At 46.9% G+C, this 23,965-nt stretch overlaps 1 protein-coding gene across 7 annotated transcripts in view; it reads left to right on the top strand.

Moving 5' to 3' along the window:
- The window catches only part of Osbpl3 (oxysterol binding protein like 3), a 175,807-nt gene that overhangs the window by 85,890 nt on the left and 65,952 nt on the right, over window positions 1–23,965 (top strand). For all 7 annotated transcript variants that reach the window (XM_021223671.2, XM_013126073.3, XM_021223673.2 and 4 more), the window contains 5 exons: window positions 17,624–17,740; window positions 17,889–17,942; window positions 18,767–18,880; window positions 21,490–21,657; window positions 22,180–22,303. In XM_021223671.2, the coding sequence (XP_021079330.1) occupies window positions 17,624–17,740; window positions 17,889–17,942; window positions 18,767–18,880; window positions 21,490–21,657; window positions 22,180–22,303 (577 nt within the window). The remainder of the gene's footprint in view (window positions 1–17,623; window positions 17,741–17,888; window positions 17,943–18,766; window positions 18,881–21,489; window positions 21,658–22,179; window positions 22,304–23,965) is intronic.

Below are 23,965 nucleotides of genomic sequence, written 5' to 3'. Positions count from 1 at the left end.
CCTCCAGACTGCCCGTGAGGAGCTAAAGCCTCGCCTGCTTTCCTTTTCTAATGGGACCAGGGGAGCTAGTGAAAGGGGAAAATGGGACGCGACAGGAAGGAAACAGTAGAACAGAGGGCAGCATTAACTCCTAAATAGCCGGCAGTGGTCACAGTTTGCTTCCTGGTTTCCTTTCCAAGGAAAGGAAAATATGGCTTTGTTGGCAGATCTACTGGTGTCCAATCTGTGGCAATAAAGACATATAATGAAGCCATCTGTCCTGCTTTACCAAATTGGGGGTGAGTTGGTAGGGGATTTGCAAGAAAGATGGATTTTTCAATCGGAGAGACCTTTGAGCTGTTCAGTATTTACTGGCTCTGTGGGCATTGCCTTTTGCCCCTTGGGAAGTTCTGGCCTAAGAATTTGCTTCTGTCCAGATTTGGAAGCAGTAATTAAGCCATGGCCCACCTCGGGAACGTTGCACAAAGGTGATTCAGCCAAATGTCTCTTAGTTTGAACATTTGTCTCGGTCAGGGAGCTTGCCACCCACAAGTCTACGATTCTTAGTAAATTAAAGTTTGTTGTGAGCTTGACATGCAGGGAGCCCTTTAAAATCTCTTCTGATAGTTAAGAGGTTTGTTTTTGTTGTTTAGCATTTATCTTTACGTGTATGTTCACACATGCACAAGCCTGTGCCAAGGTGTACAACACGGGGAGGCTGGAGGACAACCCCACGTGTAGATTCCTTTCAGTTCTGCCTTATTTGAGACAGTGTCTTTCCCTGCTGCCACCAGGCTAGTTGTCCTGCAAGCCTCCCGGGACTCTCACCTTGTGAGAATGCTGGCTTTCCAGATGCTTCTGCTATGCTGTGTGTATAGTGAATGACCCAGGTCCTCCTGCTTGCGTGGTGTGCTAGCTAGGTTTTTTGTTTGTTTTATTTTGTTTTGTTTTTGTGGATGTTGTTGTTGCTTTTGTCAACATGACACAAACTCAGGTCATATGTGAAGGTGAAACCTCAGTTGAGAAAAATACCTCTGTTAAATTGTCCTGTAGGCAAGTGTATGGGGGCATTTTCTTGATTAAGGATTGTTGTAGGTACTGCTCATACACCCCTAGGCAGTTACCCCGCGGTTGTATAAGAAAACAAGCTAAGCAGGTCACAGGGAGCGAGTCAGTCAGCAGCACTCCTCCATAGTTTCTGCTTCCGTTCCTGCCTCCAGGTTCCTGCTCTGGCTGTGTTCCTGTCTTAGCCTTCCCCCAATGATGGACTGTAATCAGGTTGTGTAAGCCGAATAAACTCTTTTGACTATGGTCTTTATCACAACAAAGAAAGCAAACTAAAACATGTGACAAGGACTTTTACCCACTGACTTAACAACCTTGCCTCTGGGATTTTTTTTTTTAAGATTCAATTTGTTGCTGGCTAATGTACCAGGTCCCTAGAGATCTCTCTCGTGGGGAGGACTGTGCCTGCTCACTTGACCAGCTTCAGCCAGCACTCAGTCAGGACTAGAGAGGAGTGTGATTCATCCTCCTACTCAGGCGGCTTACTCCTTTGCCCCACAGGGAGCATAGGTCCAGTGAAGCTGTGGCATTTCCATCTTCACTACAGGAATTCTTTCTAGCACTCCTTGAGATTGGTTGATTTGGTTTTCCCATTGCTGTCTTCCTTCCCAGTTCCCATAAAAATAGCAGGAGGATCCTACCCAGTGCTTCAACTTCTTTTGACCATTCATCACACGGTCATCTTTTATATCTTAGACCTTCCTCTTTAATTTTAATAACCGGCACACAGGGTTGTTGTGTGCGCTGGTCAGGTTTTTGTCAACTAGACACAAACTGGAGTCACCTGGGAGGAGGGGACCTCAGTTGCAGAATGGCCCCTGTGGATTGACCCGTGGGTATGTTTGTGGGACTCTGACTTGATTGCTCGTTCATGTAGGAGGGATCCGCCCACTGTGGGCTGTATCACCCCTGCACAGGTGGCCTGCGTGGTATGAGAAAGCTGATCAACCCACGGGGAGCAAGCCAGTAAGCAGTGTTCCTCTAGGGTCCTGCCTTATTAAGCTTCTGCCCTGACTTCCTTCGGGAACCGACTCGTCGGGACGTGTGAGCCCAACAAACCCTTTCCTTCCCAGGTTGCTTTCGGTGTTGGTCACAGCAAAAGAAGGCAAACTAGAACACTTTATTGACATAAAGTTCATATTTCCTCCTGCAGAGAAAGTGGAGAATTCAATATACGTATTTTGCAGCTAGTCTGTAAAGAAAATGATTTAGTTTCATTTGGAAGGACTGTGTGTGGAGTCTACCTACTGTCCCATTTTCAGACAAACAAAAGCGCTCTGACCCAGGATAGCACAGCTTTCCCATCCACGATGCCTCTGTCATCAGTCTTTGCTTGGCTCACACACTGGCTGGGACACTGCTTGGGCCTCAGGAGCCTTGGGAGCTCTCCCTTGCTGGCCCTTTGGGGACTCAGCTGTTCCCACTGCATCTGTCCGTGGCAAAATAGAGCACACTGCATTTCCAGCCTCATCACAGGAAGTAAAAGTTGGAAGCTTAAAACGGCAGGATTTCCACAGTCACGGGCTGAACCGTGGCATGGTGCAATGTTGATTGGTGAAGACATGTGCGGCCACCTCCTTGTATCCAAGGTGCCACTTTGAAACCCCTTTCAGCTTGCCCTGAGCTTTCCTTTCATGTGGAGTGGACTCACCCCTGTCGACGTCACTGGCCATTATCTGTGTGCACCTAGCGCGTCTCCTGGGAGATCTGTAGTCACCTGCCTTGGTTTGGGATGTGCTGTTGCCTAGCTTCCGCTCCCAGGGACTCTGATCCAGGGCAAGTGTCACGTTGCATTGGGACTCAATTTCCGTGGCGAGAATGGAATGTCCCAGATCCCCAGAAGACCAGCAGCTAACCTGGCCCAGGTTCAGCTTCCTCCTTCTACCTCCCCGGATGAGCAGATGGCAAACCCCCTTTCCCTGTGCTGCGGGGACTTCTCTCTGAATCATCTCCATTTGCTGAGCCTGGCGCAGGTGGGGATGGTTTGGCTCCCTTCGCTTCCAGAAGTAAGCCAACAAACACCTTTGCCCGCACTATGTTTTTATATTTTTATTTTGTTTCAGATCCATGGAGATTTCTCAAACTTTTAAAAACATAATCTCCCCCATGCTCTTACCTTTATTGAGATGTAACTAACAAATGAAAATTATATATATGTATATATTTATAGTCTATACTCTGCATACAGTGTGAATGATGAACGTAGGCCAGATAACAAATGTACAGATCTTTCTACGTTGTTATTTCTGGAGTGTGGATATCAAGAGCCGAGCCTCACCTAGTGGGTGGACTCCAGGCTAATGAGAGACCCTATCTTAAAATAAGATAGCTCCTAAAGTACAACATCTGAGGTCCTCCGGCCTTCACCTGCACATATGTGACCATTGTCCTCTGGCCTCCACCTGTACATATGTGACCATTGTCCTCTGAGGTCACCTGCACACGTGTGAACATGCACACACATAGAGACCTTCTGTCCTGACAAATGTCACATATAGCTTTCTCATGGTATTCACAAAGGTATTGGTTTCAGGAGCTCCCACTGATAACAGAATTTAAGAATGCACAGTCCCTTTGTGTGGAATGCAAAGGCTTTCATCAGTCAACTAGAGTGCCCTCCTCTATTCGTCAAGTGGTCTAGATTCCTGATAGAAATATTATGTTAGCAGTTGCTGCACTATATATTCAGGGAATGATGACACAAAGAAAAGTCTATATGTGTTTGGACACAATTTACCTTCGAATGTTTTCAGTCAGTAGTTGGTTGACTTCATGGATGGCAGAACCCAGGGGTGGACAATGTGGTTTTTCTCACCATTGTTCCCATGTTGCACCTTAGATCTTCAGATTTTCTTTTCCCTGAATAACTGGAACGTTGAACTTTGAACCCACACCCCGTGTCCTCTAATCTACTGATGTGATGCACTGTAATCCTGCATTCTGCTTTTGAGAGTTCAAGTTCTAGATGGCACGTTTATATAAGATGGTGCAAAGTGTGCTCTCCAGTGTCCAGCATAGTCTCCTCCAGTTCTTGCATGTTGTCGCCAATGAAAAGAGTTCATTTTTTTAAAGGCAGAATAATACTTCTTTCCAAAGAAAATATATTGCGTGTGTTTATATGAGAAAATGTGTCACATGTGTGCACATGCATTTGTGTGCTAAATGTGTATACATACTACATTTTCTTTGGAGACTTTTTTTAACTTCATGACTATAAGACAGCCTGGAGATTTGTAGCTTTGTACATTTTAACTCTGCTTGGAGTCTGGGTGGCCACAGGAAGGGGCCAGTAAGAGCTTGAATTTAATACTCCATCTTACACAGATGGATATTCACACACACCACATGTCACATACAACCCACACTCTCATACATCATAAATACAAATTTTTAAAATAGAAAATAAGACACCCTCTTGGTCATGAGACTTAGTCTTTCTAAATCCTTTTCTCTTAAGTTTCATCCAACCCAGCTAACTGAGAAACATGATCTCTATACCTCTGACTTGCTTTCTGTTCCTTAGACTGAATTTGCCTGTCTTTGATTCTTAACTGAGTTGATCATGTCCTTTCTATAACAGACTCGAATGTGTAAAACGTCAGGGAGCCATGGACTTCTGTATGGATTCCCCCATGCGTGTGTCTCTCACATCTGTGTAGATCCCCATGCATGTGTCTCACATCTGTGTAGGTCTCCATGCGTGTGTCTCTCACTTTGTGTAGAATTGCCCCTGTTCATGCATCAGTGTTAAATGAGCTTGTTTTCTTGGGGGAGGGAAGGAGAACTGAGTGAAATAGTACCTGACAGTGCCTGGGCTGGCTCACAAGGGATATTCAGTGCTTGTGGATTAAGTTAATGAATGAAGAAGCATGCACTTGCTAGGTAGAAAGATTCCTATGCAGACTGTCCTGTGGATTCTTGAAGTAGGCAAAGGGAGATATAAGTAGGAGAGAGAATTGCTATTTTTGATTTATAAAATATGAGTAAATCCAATTTTCTTTTGTCTTTTTCCCACTGCCTCCCTTCTACTCCTGCCTAGAAATTTCAAAGTACTGCATTTAGAAGGCAGGACTAGACAAAATGAGTGGGTATCTGGCTTGTCTTTATTAGAAGAGCCCGATAGCCAAGTTTTGTTTTGTTTTTTCTTCTTCAACAGCTTCCTTTGAGGAGCTGCTACTGAAAGTGCCTGAGCAGCAGATGTAAACCCGTGAAGGACAGAGCATTACAGAGCCAAGCAGAGCCTTACACCTAAGAAACCAGCTGATCCAAAGCCCTTGGTGGAAAGAGGGCAAGGCCTCCACCCTTTAATGAGTTGTTAGCATTTGCCATGAAAATAAGAACTGAGAAAGCAAGTTCTGCCAAAACAGTTCACCCGCATTAGCCTGGACTTGAAAGAGAGATCTATTTCTAGATGAGTCTCCCCTGCGGCGACTCCAGTTGCTCTTATCACCCTGTTGCCTTTGGGCTAATCTTTGGTGGCATTTGAGTTCTCTCGAGGTCACCTGATGAGAGCTGACTTATTCAGGCTAATAGACTATGCTAGACTTCAGAAGTTGCAGCCGGCCTGGGCTCAGGGCCAGAATCTATAGGACAGGTAGGTGGCTGGGAAGGGAGTTTGCCGAGTTTTGAATGGTGAATTAAAGTACAGTGTTCAGGTGTTGGTATGTTCAGTTGAGTAGCAAATGTGCTGAGATCCAAGCCAGGGCTGGTGTTGCACACCTACAATCACAGCACTTGGGAGACTGAGGCAGGGGCAGTGCAAGCTTGGTCAGACTAGATCATAGTACTCTGGCAAGGAGGAGGATAGAGAGGAAGAAGAGGAGGAAAACTTGCTTTAGTCCATTGATTAATTTTCTTTAGAGGCATTGAATTTGATCAGGGTTCTTTTTAAAGAGTACACTACATCACACTGCAAGACATTGAGGAGGTGTGACTGTGGGAACCTCCTGTCACGTCACATTGTCTATCTTCTGGTGGCGCCTTGGTTCCCTTCCTATTGTATAACAGGGTATTCGAGACTGGTGCTTTCTAAAGAAGAAAAAATAATTCGCTTTGCCCTGGAGTCGGGGAAGTCCGAAGGTGAGCAGGCTGCTGACATGAGTCCTGATGATACTGTACTGCCTGAACTCATGGCAGAGAGCATAAGAGCATAAGCACCAGGGCAGCCTGTAACGGCCTTTGTAGCTACATGCCTTAGGTGACTGATAGAGAAGTCACTCCAGAAAGAAAGGCAACGTCCCCCATTTAATGACTTCCACGCAGATCTTTCTGGGTCCTCATGTGTATGACTCAAGGACTTAGGTGCTGGGCAATCAGTGACCACGAGGGGGTCAGTTTGAGACAACAGCTCCAAGCGCAGTATTTCATGCTGATGAAGATTAAAGTCAGAAGTGCCATGAGGCTCTAAGCAAAGTGAAAACAAGCTTCATTAAGGAAGCTTCATTAAGGAAGCAGAGGGGGAGAAAAATCACACAAACACTGAGCTAGCCTAGGGGCCTTTTATAAGACTTAAACAGAACATGGACAAAGACTGAGGTCATTTCTATTGAGACTGGGTAGTTCTCTGGGCCTAGCATGGCCACGCTGTGGGGCCCACAACACTCTGAGCATATTCCACTGGTGTAACCAGGGAGATGACCATGCTCGGCTCAAGTGCTGCTCGCCCAGTTGTGGCCCTGGTCCCACGTCAAAGCCCCCTCGTTCTGCTTTGTTAGCTGCTGACCTTGGCTCATCTATTGGCTGCCAGCCCTGGCCAGCCCAGTTAGTCACCAGCTTTCCAGGTGTTGCTCCTCTCTGACCTTCACTGGCTGATAACTGAAATATTCTCCCTTTGTTCTCACAGTTATATGTCCAACTTAGAGTTTTACTGTGGGCCTTTTCTGCGTTACTGCCTGGGGAGAGCTAACTCCTGCCTCAGCCTCATCACTTCTTAAAGGTCATACCTCCCCATACCCTACAACGACAAAGTTCAACATGAGCTGCAGGGGATCAAACTATATAGCAGTGGCAAATAGTCCTAGAATATCAAGGACAGCAAGCATTAGCTCTGGAGGGCCCGAGCTTAAATCTCGGTCAGTTTATAACTCGTCTGGCCTTGAACAGGCCACACTCCCTCTGTGTCTTAGTTTCTCATTGGGTTGTGCAAATTGCCTGATTACACAACCTTGTGCGGAAGTGCCTGGCGAACACACCACTCTCCTCCTACAAACGGAAGTCCCTGGGATCCTCATGGTACCCACAGGTGACTGCTTCCCTGCATCATTCAAGCTGTGGGGTAGTGGCAGTGTAGAGGATTAGCGTAAATCCACAGTGAGAAGAGACAGAAAGAGATATTGTGGGTTGGGAACACCCTGAGCATCTCTATGTCTTCTGCTATCTTCTCACAGCATCCTATGGAATCCCAAAACAACTCCCGAGGTCCGAATTGCTTGTCTTGCTGTGAAAAGGAACATGGCCCAGACACATTAACTGTTGTGTTCAGAGTCAGGTGACCAGGGAGGGGGCCGTCTGTCTGGAAAGCACTGTCTTTAGATGCTAGAGGCGCCTTCAGAAGTCCACTCCTGTATAAATTGTTTAAAAAGGTCTCCTGCAGCCGGCACCTATGCGAGTGTGAGAACAGCTGGAGAGGGAGGCAACACGTGGCCCCCTTGCCTGGAGCTGCCTTTTTCTGGTCAGCCCAGCCCAGGAAAAGACCCAGCTGTCTATTTTTGTCTTTGTTTTCCTGGCTTATTTTTTTTGGTCCCTCTACTTCTTTTTCCTACCAGCCTTTTGGCCACAACTATGTTGTAACGTTACGTTCTTGATGCAGGAAGGGTGAAAAAATCAGACTTAACTCACGAGGAGTTTTCTCGCTGAGTCTTGCAGAGAAGCACACACGTGACAGGGAGGAGATTAAAGCATTGTCCGGAGTGACAGTTGCTGGGTCTCTCTTTCTTCTCTGTGTCTGCTGAGGACAGGCTGTTGTTCCATACCTAACCGAAAGAGCAGGAGACACTGAACCCTAAACACTTCCAAAGTTCCTAACCTGTCTGTTCCAGTCGGCGGTCCTGGAATAAAAGGCAGCAAGCAGGGGCCAAAGAGACGACTTAGTGGTTAAGAGCACTGGTTGCTCTTGCAGAGGGCCTGGTTCAGTTCCCAGCACCCACAAGGCTGCTCACAACCAACTGTATCTCTAGTTCCAGTGGGCCCGATACTCTCTTCTGTCCTCAAGCACATGCGGTGCAGACAGACAGACATACAAGCCATCGCTCTTACCTGAAGTAAAAAATGAAATGAAAAACAGCAAAGATAGCTTTCTGTGTTTTAGAATCACTGCCTCGATAAAAACCTTCTTGAGGCACCTTAAGAAAATGAATATATTTCCCTGTGGTTGGCAGTAGCCGTTAGTGCGGATCACGGGCAGGAGGAACCGGAACCCAGATGTTCCAGCATGTCTTCCCAGCTGTGCAGCACCTGGATCACTCTTGAGAACTTTGAACTGCAACCTTGAGCTGAGCCAGCTCAGCAGTTCTTTCTCATGGGAGAGAAAATCCGCTGCAGTAACTGATGCAGTGATGCCAAAACGCTAATGGCAGGCTGATGGTATGCAAGACGCTAATGGCAGGCTGATGGTATGCAAGACGGCCCAGCTGAAGCATTTGCCATGCAAGGCTGATGACCTGAGTCGAATCCCGGAAACCCACATAACAAAGCTGGATGTGGTGGCCAGCATCTGTAATCCCCACTGTCCCACCAGGAAGTGGAGGCAGAGACAGGAGAGTCACCCAGAAGCTTGAAGGGCAACTAGTTTACTGTGTGCAGTGCAGCAGGAACTCGAGAGACCTTGCTTCAACACGGTGGAGAGAGTTTGCTTCTGAAAGCTGTCCTCTGACCTCCACGAGTGCGCGCGCGCGCGCACACACACACACACACCACACCCATATGCACAAACTCATGCACATAAATAATAAATGGATCCTAAAGGCCCAGAAATGACAGGACAGGACTAAACAGAAGGGACCTAGACATTGGTGGTGGAGTGGCGAGCATTGCCTACCTTCCCGAGGACTAGTGGAATGAGCCGGTGAGCCTCTGGACACTGGCCTTGGCACTGAGTCCAGCCATGTTTCCCTCTGTGCCACTCACAGGCCTAGCGGAGTCAAAATTCCTGGCACATTTCTACCTCAGTGTCTCTTCTACCTTGTGTGGTGGGCTGAATACTGCCCCCCCCTGAAAAAAGATGGACCCACATCTTCTCCCTCAGAACCTGCAAACGTTACACTGTTTGGAAAGGGGTCTTACGAGATGTGGTTCATTTAAGGACAGCAAGGAGGACAGGACACGCTGAGCTGTCCAGATGGGCCCTCAGTCAATCAGCGAGAAATCCTCAGGGGAGAAACACAGGAGAGAACATGACGTGACAATGGAGGCAGACGTGGTCTGGAACAACAAGCCAAGGGGACAGCAGGGACGCTGCAGCCTCCAGAGACTAGGGCAGCTCAAAAAGACTCTCCCCTGGGGCCTCCAGAGGGAGCCTGGCTCAGCTTACACTGGGTTTGGGATTTCTGATCTCCGGCACAGTTGGGTGGTGGTAGAGCAGGTCTATAATCCTAGCTCACAGGAGGCTTAGAGAGGAGGAGCCTAAGTTTGAGGGCAGCTGGGCTATATGGTAAGACCTCATCTCAAAATAAAAAGCAGAGAGAGATTTATTGGTTGTAAATTTAAGCCACCAAGTTTGTGGCCATTTGTCAGGATAGCCTGAGAAAATTAATTCTCTCTGCTTAGAGTCCTAGCTGAAGCCCAGGTAACCACACCTAGGGTGTGGGGATGGTGCTGATCTGAGCTCACCTGCTTGTGGCATGTGAAGCCCTCAATTTGGCACCTATAGATTTTCAATCTGTGATGCATTTTCATTTTTCATGTGTACTAACTTTCCAAGTGTCCTTGCTTGGAGATGTGTCTTGGCATTTCTAGTGTGGGCGCTAAATATGGGACCTTTGTATACGGAAGGGTTTGTCACGTTAAAGGCCTGCAACCCATGCCCGTGATTCCAAGTCACATATGCAGTATTTCTCAGAGTGCCTCTGTTTTCAAGTTCAGTTAGCTCTTTGAGCACGCTGAGATGGAGAATAGAGATCAGCCCATGTATCTGGCACAGGCATGGGTTTTCTGGAGAGATTAGCAAGCTCTGACGTTGAGTATGATGGTGTTTTGTCTGAGTACAGAGTTTGCATTTCTTTTTTCTCTCCAGTGCTCATACACCTCAGAGCGCTGTATGCCACAAAGATGTTTTTAGGACAAAAGGAAATAAAGATAAGATACAAAAGGATGCTGCAAGATAGAAGGAACCAAAACGTCCTACCTTCTTACCACTGACCCCAGTCCCATTCACATGGCTCTGGAGGAGCGTTTCATCCTACCCGAGGGTGGTGAGTTAGCACAGACTCCCCTTCGGTAGGCTGGCCACTGTCTTAGAAATAAATCATTCTTAGAAAGGAGTTGGAGAAAGGGTGCAAAAGTTTCATGTGCTGGTCCCCTGCAGCCTCTCAGTTCTGTGATCCTCAAATAATTGATTTCACTTAGATTGCTCATCTCGTAGGCAAAAGAACTCAAAGGTGACTGCCACATTCTCTTCCCAGCTCTGAAATTTCAAAACAGCTATTCTGTGTCTCTGGGGGAAAGGAATTGGTTACAATTCCCCCGGAAGTGAAAAGACAAAAATACCAATAAGATAAGGTCATAATAAGGCCTTGCTGGGGGCGTGTGGGGCGACCCTGAAAGGATTCCACTGAGTCTACTGCTCTTGTCCAGAGCTGATGATGTTCAGCCACAGGTTCTGTGTGTGAGCTGCAGCTTGAGCCCATAGATGTGTCCTGTTGCTTAGTGGCTTACGGTCGTGGGCAGGCCACTCTGGAGCTTCAGTTTCTGTGTGATGAGGGTGATGACAGGACTACCACAGGACACTTCATTCCCTTTATTACTGTCAGAACCTCCGTCACCAGAGGCCAGCCGTCGCTCTCATGGTGGCGGCCTGTCATTGGGCGGAATGGCTCAGGCTGTCGCCATCATTAGCAGTAGCTACACTTCTTGTTGATTGAACAACATTGTGGGGAAAGAGGAAATGCACAGGGGATGTTTTCAGAGCTTGTGAGGGCCTTGATACTATGAGAGGAATATTTAGCAATATCAATAACTTCCAAATATATCTGAGGAGTCTAAAAAGTACTGAAGTAATTGCAGCCATAATTATGCTAAGTGAGTCATCAGCAGGCTAGAAACAGTCATTGCATGCATGCTAAGGCTTTTTTAAATGGTGTTTTAATTATAAAGCCATTGCGGTCAGCGCAGTTGCAATAAGCGTTTGTCTCTTATTTGGAAACCCAAGAGGGTCTCAGGTGGAACAGTGAGACAGTGGACAGCTTTCCCGGTGTCTTCCGCAGTGTCTGCGATGATTTCTGGAGGGACTGGGTGGGTAGTACTCCTCCAGTAAATACGTCAGACGTTTGTGTTCTCTAGCTGGTCAGGCGATCAGCCTGGGAGCATTTGGGGGCCTGGATCCTCTGGGTATTTACCCGCCCAGCTCGCCACATCTCTCTGCTAAGAGAGAAAGCCCAGTGCTTGTAGGCATGTGGTCACTGATGGTCCCCAAACAGCCTTCAAAATCAAGGAGGACTCACCAGGGCTCATCTCTTTCTTGAATCTCTAATCCTAAAGTTCAGTTTGTACCTACGGTGACGACGTCACTGAAGCTGTGCTTCACAGGGTATGAGTTTCTGACAAGATTTAGACGAGGTCTTAGAGTTCATTTATTCTGACCACCCTCTTATACTTAGGATCCCTTCAGTCTTCCTTAGCCTGGTGGCCATTGGCCTCCGATGGAGCACTCCCCTTGGCCTGGTGGCCATTGGCCTCTGATGGAGCACTCCCAGGACTGAGGAGTGCTCTTTCCAGAGTAGCTGTGCCTCTTTTGACTTATCATCAGATGGTCTGCCTGTAGACCTGGACGCTAGGGTCTTGTGGCTCCTACTCACCAGTCGTGGTTTTCTCTCTGAAGTCTACATCCTTCAAGACAGCCTGGTCTTCTGAAAGTGATTCAGCAACAGTGGCTAAAGCCCAGCCCCTCCCCCGCCTGTGATCTGAGCTGTGTGTCTATAGCATCTCCTAGTCATTTTCAATTTATTTGCCCTCATACGTCAGTGTGGCCCTGACTATTTTTCTTTCTCTTCTTAAATTTCTTTTATTGCCCTTTGGCCTGCTGGTGCTCGTAAAACCTTAGCTGAGAGAAAGGCATTTAACCAAAGGCAACTCTGGCTCTCAGTGATTACTGTCTAAGTCCACGGCTGGTCTGATGTCAAAGTTCTATTAATTGGCAATCTGCTGATAAGTATTTCCATGTGTCCAGAGGAAAATCATAACAGGTAATGTTCGTGATCTTAGGCCTTTCTTGATAGACTTTATAAGATCACAAATGCCTTTAAATTCGTTAACGGTGGGTGTAATTAGCTGCCACATGAGTTAATGCTGGACATTGCCCTCCGATTTTAAAAACCTGGTAAACTGATAACAGACTAAGTAGGACAGACTATCCTCCAGTCCTGCCAGATCCCTCCCCGCGCTTCTCAGCTGCAGGAAAAATGGACATTTCAGTCATTTCTATTTCTGACATCACAGCTCGCATAGCTGAGAACTGGGCATGTGCAAGGTGCCTGCGGGCGGGGCAGTGTGCGCGCAGCTGTTCTGGAAGGAAGCGCTTGCAATCCGTGAACTCAGCACTATGGAAATGAACTTGGCCCACACTCATGAGCATGAATAAATGCCTAACTGCCTTTCTAATCACAAAGCAGTTTTCTATCTTTGGCACTTAGATGTTGTGTAAAATAGACTGAATTCAATGCCAGATGACTGCTACACCGGCTTCATTTGAGCTTTAGCAGAAGTCTTGAGAAGCCCCAGCTACATTTCATTCATCTCATGTTCAAGATAACCTTTCAGTCTGATCCATGCAGGATAGGACATTAACCCAGGCATGGCGGGCTTAGTCAGCAGAGTTCGTCATTGCAGGACCTTGATCTCTGTGGTGGCCCATATCTGTCCTGTAATATCCCAGGTATTTATGTCACTCAAGGAGTGTGCCCTACCTTCAAATCAGTGTGGTATGTGGACATCAGGTACCGCTCCCTACAGTCCCTTTAGCCTGGAACACTGTCATTTCAACATAATTTTTATGACATTTGTGTGTGTGTGTGTGTGTGTACACATCCATGTTTATGCATGCACATATGCACACATGCATTGCCCTGGCACATGAGGGGAGATCAAAGGACAACTTCCTGGAGTCTGTTTTCTTCCATCATGTGGGCTCCCAGGGCTAGAACTCAGGTTTTCAACCTTGATAATAACTACCTTCACCCACAGAACCATCTGCCCAGGCCACATCTGATTCCTGCCCCCCCCAACACACACACACACACACACACACACACACACACACACACACACAATTTTTCCTGCTCTGGAAAGTAATTCACTTGAATATCACACCTTGTGGGCACTCAGGGTCCTTCCCATACACTTCTGTTCTCAGACTTGTTCAGCTGATAGTTACAGAGGACACAGATGATCATGAACAAGCTTACAGTAAGACAAGGAATCCACATTGGACCTGGGAAAGCAGGCAGTGTAAGTCGGGTTTGGGTTATTACTGCCTGTCTTCAAATGAGTGGGGAGACTTTCTTCAGGGATGTTGAGGGTTAGGGAGAAATAAAAAAAAAATCACCAGATAGTCAGTTCCTTCCAGGCATGAAGGAGCAAATAGGTAAAGGGTCACAGCATTAAAACGAATATGCTGATTTTTTATACATTCGATAGCTCTGTGAGATTGGAAACTTAGGAGCTCTGAGCAAGCCCGATACTTCTTAACTCCTTCCAGTTGTCTCAAGAGGTGGGCCAGTTCCAACACTGTCCCCTTACCCCTTAGGATTTATTTCTTGTTCATCATCAGAATTTACTCATCTAAAATATAGGGGAAACCACTTTTAAGTTATAGCAGAATAATTTAAAAAACACAAAAACAAAACCCATAGGCTGTGCTGTGGGTACCACTTGGCAGCTTTACCACATCAGGAAATCCAATTCTCTTCCTCATTTTCTACATTCAAAAACTAAGAACCCTAGTAAACACCATCTTGAAGGGTTACACAAGGGTTAAGCATGATAATCTAAGCGTGTGTCAACTCACTGTATGTAGACTATGCTAGTAGCCACTAGAACAGTTTCTCTCTCTCTTGTTGCATTTATTAATATCTGCTATGGAAAAGGGTTGTGCTGAAGCTGTGCATGAGTTGAAGAGGATGCTCTCTATGGTGGTCTGGGAAGAAAACACCAAAGCACTTGGCTCAGATGAAAAAAGCAACAACTTATGATTTAGTTGAATGGTAAATTTTCCGCTAATGCACAGTGAATAGTCTACCACTGAGCTGACTCTGTAACTGAGCCGAGCTACACACCAGCCCCTTTTGGTCAAGTGACAACAAGCAGGTCTTTACAACCTTGCCATTGTGCAAGGTTGAGGAGTCAGGAAGTTTCTCATTGTCACCTGAAGCCAAGATGCTAGAGACTTCTTCCAACACTGTTAACAGCCACAGGACTTCCAGCCTCCCAGGGAGCAGCCTCTGGCCACTGAGAACCTCAGAGCTAGGGGCGGTTTCTTAGGTGTCACCTGATGGCTCAGTGGTGACTTGGGAAGAAGCAAGCTTGTGAATGAATATGGAGCCCAGGGAAGGCTTCTGCGCCTCCTCCCTGAGCCAAGGGGAGCCTGCCCTTTCTTCACGGAACAAATCTGCCTTTGCCAGCCTGACAAAATGAGATAAAAAGATGAGGTTTATCAGGGGCAAAATTACAAACCCTTCCTGGCTAATTGACATGAGGGATGAGGGAGCCTACTCTAGGCCCCTGCCCTCCATGATGGCTGGTTGGGAGGAATAAACCATAGCTCTAGAATTGTGGAATGCTTCAGTTCTAACCAAGTCAGTAAAGCCATTTCTGAAATTCAGTCCTTTCCCATTCAGCAGCAGGTAAGACCATTTCTACCTCTCCCCCGCCCCCAAGTTTGACAAATATGCAATAATGGCTGATCCCTCTTGGCATTTACCCTGAGCACAGTTGAAGGGGCAAAGCAGATGTTCCCTTTGGTTCCTTCCGCATTAGCGTTCTGCAGGTGGCCTTCTGCTCGGGAGACTGAAGACAGCAATTCCAAACGGCCGAGCTGCTGGAGGGCCTCCCAGAGGACTGAGCTCTTGGGTTTTCATGTAACGATACCACACGCAACCATCATTCACGAGTATGGATCTGTCCTATCTCACTTGAAAACAGTCATTTGGCCCAGGGACACCGGGTTCACTGAAGTTCATTCCACACTGTAGCCTTCCAGGAGCATGAGTCCGGAGCTTTGTTCCAAGGCGGAAGTTACTTGTCAGGTGCCCGCCGTTCTCAGGACTGGGGGAAGTGTGAAGCACACCGCTCCCTTCGTGCTCTCAAGGGGCCCCTGCCCTCTAGGGATAATCCTCACACATGATACCGCGAGTAAAGGGGGGTCGTTAGCAAGAATGGCTGAACACTGGTGCCATGGAGTTGTGGGGATGAGGGCACGCTTTGCCCAGGAGGAGGGGCACGCAATCTGAAAGGTGGTCTCCTGAGCCAAAGTGAATGACAGCAGGATGGTTTGGTGTGGCAGGCCGTGTGCTGCTCTTCACTAAATAGATAGTCTCCGGTTACTGTCAGGGCCTGACTGAATGACTGGGCAGCTGATGACGGTCAGTCAAAATGAGATCTCATTCAGTGCCCAAAAGTTGCTCTAAATTAAATACTGAGTTCCCTCTCCTGCTTTTCCCATTGAAGAAATCCCTTTGACAACTCCAGATTCTGAGATACCTACAGTGGTTATTTTAAAAGTTGGGATGTGCTTTCATTTCCAGTCGCAGTGAAAAGGACTCAGATAAAAGGCAGACTGTTGCTAGAGATGATGTGCTGAGCTCTGGGAATCATAGAAAGGAGCCCTGCAGGACCTCTGCCTGCCCTGCTCCCTGTCTAACTCCTGTGGCCTCTGCCTGTACCATCTGCCCAAGGGTTGGAACTTTGTTTCAGAGCAGGGTGTCTACACGAAATCTTAGGAAGAGTCATGTGTGTGCAAAGCTATATTACCCAGTTTGGGAAGTGTTTTATAAATAATGTCTTGTGTATGTATTCAGACTCTTCAAGTTGTATTCCAGCCTGTGTGTACTCTATTGTAATTATGACATAATAATTAATTAATTATAATTAATCATCGTCTATCCAACTTACAAGGATAGTACCAGTTTTGGGGTTATCTTGCGCAGATTTAGCAATAATAATTAAAATATTTTAAAACATTTTCAGAATTTTTAGTGTTTTCCTCTTTATTTATTTTGAGATTTGTTTTTAGTCCATAACCTCAATAGCCAATGATGGAGGATTGACTAAAGCAGACATTGTGCCTCATCAAAACTGAAAAGAACCCAGGCCAAAAATACAAGGATTTTGTTGCTGTTTGTGTCGTTCATTGTTTTGTTTCTTTAATTTCTTGCTGCATGATGTAGACCACCTCAGCTTCTCAAGTTCTGGGATTGTAGCACATCTTAAATAGAAGTCTCTTGGATAGGGGTGGGTAAAAATTTTTTTTTGGCGGAGAAGGGTGAAAATACTTGTGACCAAACTATCTTCCTGATGTTTCTGCATTTCTGCTCCTTAAACCCCTGGAATTTGAAGACAGTTATCTACTGAACCATTATTTGCAAACTATCTTCCTGATGTTTCTGCATTTCTGCTCCTTAAACCCGTGGAATTTGAAGACAGTTATCCACTGAACCATTATTTGCAGTCAGCTTGTAAGATTTACTAGCTTGCACCCAGTCCCATTTTTTTTTTTGCAGCCATTTCCTTTTAAAAGATGTATTTTTTTTAAATTTACATTTATGTGTTTGTGTGAGTGGGTGTCACGTGTAGTACCTATGGAGGCCAGAAGAGAGGTCACATCTCTGGAGCTAGAGTTGCAGGCGGTTGTGAGCTGTCCGATGTGGGTGCTGGGAACTGAACTCAGGTCCTCTGGCAGAGCGGTAAGTGCTCTTCACTGCTGAGCTGTGTCCCAGCTGTTCCCTAGGTGGCCCCCTAACATACGCACATTTCACAGACACACACAGTTCCATCCTGCCATCTGTAGCTTTCGATTAACAGCCAGTCTGATGTCTGCTCACCGAACAGTCGCTGCATGATGACATCAAGGTGAACAAAAATAGAATTTATTGTAAGATCTTCCCCTTCAGTTGCGCTGTCAAGGTTCAAAGACTGAAAAAAAAAAAAAAAGAGAAACAGTCCTTCAAAAAAAAATCAGAGCTTAAAAAAGATGCCACTAAGCTACAGCATTGAATCTATAAAGTCCGAGGAACGTGTGGGAATTAAATTTTAAGTTTCTTCCCATCAAGCCTAGCCAGGCTCTCTGTCTTGGATGGCTTTCCAGTAGCTTGCTGCTTCATGTTACCATCTCGTAAAGGAGTGACATTTAGCCTGTGCTCTCTCGTTGGAACAGGACAGCTGGGAAGTGGTGGAAGGATTGAGGGGGGAGATGACTTACACCCAGGAGCCGCCTGTGCAGAAAGGATTTTTGCTGAAAAAGAGGAAATGGCCCTTAAAAGGCTGGCACAAGGTAAGACGCCAGTGTTGGCTGCTCCTTTGTGGGCACGCGCTCCGTCCCCCTCCGTACCAAGTTCTGAATGCTCAGATTCTGTTCGAAGTTGGAGACCAGGTGGGATATTAGCGTGTACATCTTGCTAAATTCTGTTTGCTTCCCACAGAGATTCTTCTACCTGGACAAAGGAATCTTGAAATACGCCAAGAGCCAAACTGACGTAAGTCTTCTTCCTGGCCCAGCATGCTGTTTCAGAAGCGTGCAGGCCTACTTGAAGTCAGCCTGGAGCCACAGAGCTCTGTGGGTGGTAGCTTTTCGGTGACACAGACCCCCCCCCCCTCTCCACATACCCTCACCCCTGCTCTCTTAGCTCTGGATCTGGGTGTGGTCCATTCACCACCAGGAAAAGGTGCACACTGGTTACCATAGGCCCACTCTGGTTTTAGCTAATTACAGGAACAGAGCATGTCACAAGTGTCCTTCCCACTCTGAATGGTTGACTTCGAGGGGAGGCGGGGTTGATGGGGAAAGCCAAGGTTAAGGTGGACTTTCTCTTGGAGTTAACCCTAGGAGGTTGTCCTGGAAGGTTCTTAGTGACCAGCAGGCCAGTCTCATAGGGCACTTCTCTCCTCTTTCCCTGTCCCTCTAGTCCTCGTTAGTTTCTTGTCTGTACCCTTCCCTTTAAGTCACTCATGAATGAACTTGGACAACAGACACTAATCCAGGGGAAGGTAATGGCTCTTACATCGCTTTGGAGTTACCTCATGGTGACTTTCTTTCACTTCCTTGCATCCTGACTGTGACAACTCATTATTTAGTTTCTGCCCTTCAGCCTCCTCTTTGGTGAAATGAGGCGAGTGCTTCCCCCTTGTGGAGAAAGAATACCGCACATGTGCATATCCTGCTTGCCTGGAGGGCTCTATCAGTCCTGGTGTCCAGGTTTACCATTGGTGGATATACAAGATGAGGTGGTAGGGCATGAGGGGATGTTGCAACCACCTTGACTACTGTGACTCTCAAACAGCCCTTTCCACACTCCTGTAGATTGACAGAGAGAAGCTGCATGGCTGCATTGATGTGGGGCTTTCGGTGATGTCCGTGAAGAAGTCGTCCAAGTGTATCGACCTTGACACTGAGGAGCACATCTACCACCTAAAGGTGAGGCCCCAGTCAGGGCCAGCTTCTGCCATGCAGCTGCCAAAAGGGCTTCTGTTGTCTGTGGAGTTGTCTGAAGTAGAGTCTTGCTATCTTGTCCACTCTAACTTCAAACTCCTAGGCTCCGGTCAGCTTCCTGAATAGCCAAGGCTGCAGGCATAGCTCTCCCAGTTTGGCTGTATAGAGGACTTTCTACTGCGATGGGATAGTCTACTACCATACTGCTGGTGATGACTCTGGGACATCTTGTGGGCAGTGTTAGTCACTGACGTATCCCTAAGGGATACTATTGATGTTAGGATGGGCTGGTGTTTTCTTTGTTGTACAGGAATGTCTCTCACACTGCTTGAAGAGTTAACATCCTTGTCACCATTCCCCAAAATGTTACCACACCTCCCCAGCAACAGCAATCAACAGCAAAAGCACCTTCATGGGCCCCTCTCCCCAGGCTGTGTGTCTTTAGTATATATAGAACACTTTACCTTAGATTAAAATATGTTCCTTGAAGTATAATATTTGCTGTGTGGAGCCCTGACTTATGACTTTAGTGCAAATCTTAGTCTGGGCGTTTGATGGCGCACGCCTTCTTAGTCTGTAAACTTCTTACCCACTTGTCCTTCTCCTGAAGGTGGGTGACATCATGAAAGCATGGTACTTGAGCCCCAAGCAGCAACAGTTTGTATGGGATTGCTTGCTAGCCATTTAGCTTTGACCAGTCGTCTAAGTTTTGAAAAATATTGGGACTTTTATTTGTTTCTTTTTGATTTGTTGCCTTACCAAAAGAAAAAAAAGGTGGGTCCAGTGCTCATTGGCAGGGCTTTGAGCATAAGGTTTATAAGGTTTGCCACAACTCCTTGGGGGGCAGTAAGTTTAGTAAGCTTAATTACTGTTTATAATTGTTAGGCAGTGCCTGAATGTTGGAGATAAATTGAGAGTTGCTTAGGTGGTTGCTTGATGTTTGGGGAAGGGTGGGGAAACCAAGGTTCTCACGTGTCCCAGTCTCATATCTGTCCCCTAACCTAACCCTGTGTTCAGCCCTAGTTCAGCGTGTACAGAAGCTCCACTGATACCGTGAGCTGATGATTCTTGGTTGTAGGGCTGTCCCGATTTACGGTTAAGCCTTTGCCACTGGGCGCCAGTGGCTTCTCTTCTCTCGTGGTTACAATCCACAGGATCTCCAAGTATTTCAAAGTGTCTCCCGAAAGAGAAAGTCTCCCCGGTGAAGCGACTATGGCAAAGGGGGAAACTCTAATATTATATATTTAAGAGAATATATGGCTCCCCTGCCTGCTGCCAGTGGTGAATCCCTTCTGGAAGGGTTGGCGTGGTTTTCCTGTAGTCCCATGACTCTTCTGTCTGTGTTTTCACAATGCTCGCTCACCTGTAGTTCTAGTGAGCAGACAGAAATGCCCCCTTTTTAAAGACTGAGGATAAGATGCATTGGGCTTGTTACCATGAGACAGAGTGAGTCTCTGTAAGTTTTCCTTGGTTTCTCGTTCATTCCTCAGTATCAGCTCTGACTTGTAGTGTAGGCCTGTTGGTTTCCCTATCCCTCTTTATTCTTAATCCCTCCCACCTCCCCACCCCCCACAAGGTCTGAATGTATAGCCCAGGCTGGCCTTGAACTCACAAATCTCTTGAGTGCTGAGATTAAAGGCATTCACCACCACACCTGGCTTGATCCTCTCTATCATTTTATACCTGAGGAGTCTGGGCCAGAAGAGCAGTTAAGAAACCACCCAGCCACAGTCCTGTAATTACTGTGGGGCCTATGACAGAACTGTGGTTAGTTATTGAATAAAGTGCCTTGTTCCTCTCCTTGTCTAACCAATAAAAGATAAGTCAAGATGAAGGCTTCCAGCACTGGCTTTTCAGGGCTTTCGGGGGCAGAATCATGCAAGGAGTCTTAGGGAGTTCCTATTAACTACATCTGGGGAATGAAATCCGTCCAGGGGCTCAGAGTGCAGAGAGGAGACAAATCGATGTGCGCCCGTCGTGCCTCGGCTTCCTGCAGGCAGGCGCTAAGGAGGAGCCTTCATCTTCAGGCACCTCTGGGCAACATAGATTCAGGCTCACTGTGCGTCTGCTGCCGCGGCTGTCCATCTGCACGCCTGCCTTCCCTTGGGCAGGATTGTCCCAGCACTGGCCTGGCAGGCCATTGACCCACCAGACATCTTTTTGAGTTATCTTAAATTACAGCTTTATGAGTCTATATCCTCCTTTTACCTCGCTTTTCACTTTGAGGTTATGAATATCACCTGTCCATACACACAATACACTCAGGCTCGAGAACTTGGAAACGTGTGAAGAGACAAATGTGAGGCCTAGCTTATTTGTTGTTTAGTAAAACTGTCTCTCTTGGCATTCTTAAAAGTTGCATGGCAGTTTGGAACATCTCAAAGGAAACACAAATATGTGTTCTGTGAAGATACCTCTTCCTCAAGCATTCTCCAAAACCACATAAATGTAAACCGAGGCAGTCAATTCGATTTCTTCTTTTTCATGTGTGCCATCTCAAAAAGAGCAGGTCAGGAATGGCCTCATTGTGATGAATAATTGATCCTTTTTAGCAAGTAGTTCTCTTTGACATCTCTCAACTTAACACCCTGTAGGTGAAGTCTGACGAAGTCTTTGACGAGTGGGTATCCAAGCTCCGACACCACAGAATGTACCGGCAGAATGAGATCGCCATGTTTCCTCATGATGTCAGTCACTTTTTCCCAGGGTCCTCTGTCACAGATTCTGCCCCAGGAGTGTTCGAGTCCATTTCCAGTAGGAAGGTATGATTGGGCTGTCAGGAGTGAGTCTGAGGAACAGAGAGGCCCATTCCGGGAGTGAGTCTGAGGGGAGGTTTGTGGGTGGTGCAGGGTAAGTTGGGTGGTGTTTAATTAGTCTCTTGGCCAGTGAGTCTGGCTGATAGAAGTAGCATGAATTAAGGTGGGGAGCTCAGGTAAGGAGATTCCTAAGGCTTGGGCTTTCTCCCGACCACACTGACTTTGGTTTTTTGAGCTGCCTGTTGGATGCAGCTAATTAAGCATGGGTTTAGCCACATACAACAGCAGACTCTTTCCCAACATATCTTTACTGTGGTATTGTCATTTCATAGGAGAAAGTAAGGACTGTCACCCAAGGCCATAGAGCATGGTGTGGCTTAGCTGGGTGACAGATGGAGGTATCAGAGTCTCTTCTGGGGGTCTTTGCTAGAAGGTTCTTCCAAAACCACCCTGCTGTCCTTTCCCTTCGAAGCTGTCCCTGCCACAGTCTGTTTTGATTTCTAACCTGCTCTTGTCATCCATGAGCAGCGTAGCAGTCTGCCAAAGCAGAATTCATTTCAAACTGGAAGCAGTTTGTCTTTTTCTTGTGCTGGTGACACTCGAGTTCCACTCTGGCTACAGTCTTCAGAGGACATGGAAAAATGCTCAAAAGGTAGAGAATCTGACTCTTCTCTTTCTGTCTGTCATGGCTGTGAGGCGAAGTGCGCTTGGTATTGCGTTCACGTGCATCTGTGTCCCTGCTGTCGCTCACCTGCATTCCATCCCTAACTTTGCTAATGAAGGTCTCATCATCATTAGCCAACGTGCTCTCCCCACAGAGCTTAGTACCTTCACCTGGATGCAGACAGACATTCTAGTCTCATCCTGAGAAGGATGCGTCAATTCCTCCTGGGGCCATAAATCATGTCTCCATGGGAGGGGACTATCAGCTCACTCATACTTTTTTAAGTGCCAAAATGCCTCTGCTGCCCACCCACGATGAAGAGTCAGTGTCCACTGATTAAGTGTAAGTGGCCAGGTGGAAAGCCCACGGTGGCTGTACTAGAATCGTGGAGAGAGTTTTTAAAGATTTTATTTTATTTTTACTTGTGTATATTTGTGTTGTGGGGAGGGGTATGTGCGTTCAAGTGCATGTGCCCACAGAGGCCAGAAGAGGGCATTGGGTCCCCCGGAGCTGGAGTTGAAGGTGTTTGTGAGCTGCTCAGTGTGGGTAAAGCCGGGTCCCTTGGAAGAGCAGTATACCCCCTTAACCTAACTGCTGAGCCATCTGACCCTTTAAAGTGTGGGGGTGCCCATACCTATGCCTCTGTCCCAAACATGCTGTTTAAATTAGTCTGGGGTGTGACTCTGATGACCCTGTTCCCACTGGCCCTTGAGTGACTCTGACCAGGAGAAAGGATTGTTCACCCCCGCACAAGGCAACACAGTGTTCCCAACCTCAATCAGCTAGAACTCATCCAGGGAACCAAACTGAGATTTCTAATGGGATAAAGAGTTCAGATTTGATTTTCTAAGGTGAGGACAAGAGCAAATGGAATTTAAAATTTTGAATTAAAAAATTAAGTTGAGAGCTGGAGAGAGAAAGTTCATAAAGGATTTGCCATGCAACCATGAGAGTCTGGGGTTGGTACCCAGAACCCACAAAGTCAGCTGTGGTAGCGTGTACTTGTAATCCCAGTCCTGGGGAACTGGAGACATATGGATCCCTGGGGCTGGGCAAGCTTAGACTACTTGGAAAGAGTGGCCAGTAAGAGACGTTTTCTTGAAACACAAAGTTGGTATAGTTCCTAATGAAGACCACGGGTTGTCCTTTGGCCTACACACACACACACGCACACACACACACACACACACACACTCACTCAAATGTACACACACACGTGCACACACATGTGTACATACACACACTCACACGTACACACACACACAGTTTTTAAAGTGTACTCTTGATTTAGAGACACTCTTACAGAAAGTTGTCAGCGGCAACCTTCCGTGTGTTGCGTGAGATGTGGTCCCCTCTGACCATGCAGCCCTTCCCCTCCCATACCTGTCACTCACTGGCTCCACTGACTGGCCCTGGCAAAATGGTCCCCAGACTATTGTTCTTAGAGCAGCATCAGCAGGCTGGCCTGGGTCTATTAAAAATGCCAGTTCCCAGGCCCAGACTAATTGCATGAATCATAAGCTGGGGATAGAGCCTACAGTCCATGGGATTCTGTGCGTCGGAAGGCTGAGAGCCAGGATGTTGAATCGTGTGTATCTCCATTGCTCAGCAGAGACACTGTGCACAGTGGAATGCACTGTTTCTTGAGTT

The sequence above is a fragment of the Mesocricetus auratus genome, unplaced genomic scaffold, assembly GCF_017639785.1.
Source record: "Mesocricetus auratus isolate SY011 unplaced genomic scaffold, BCM_Maur_2.0 Super-Scaffold_100676, whole genome shotgun sequence".
Lineage (NCBI taxonomy): Eukaryota > Metazoa > Chordata > Mammalia > Rodentia > Cricetidae > Mesocricetus > Mesocricetus auratus.
Note: the sequence above shows the minus strand (reverse complement) of the source record. Positions and strands in the feature narration are given on the sequence as shown.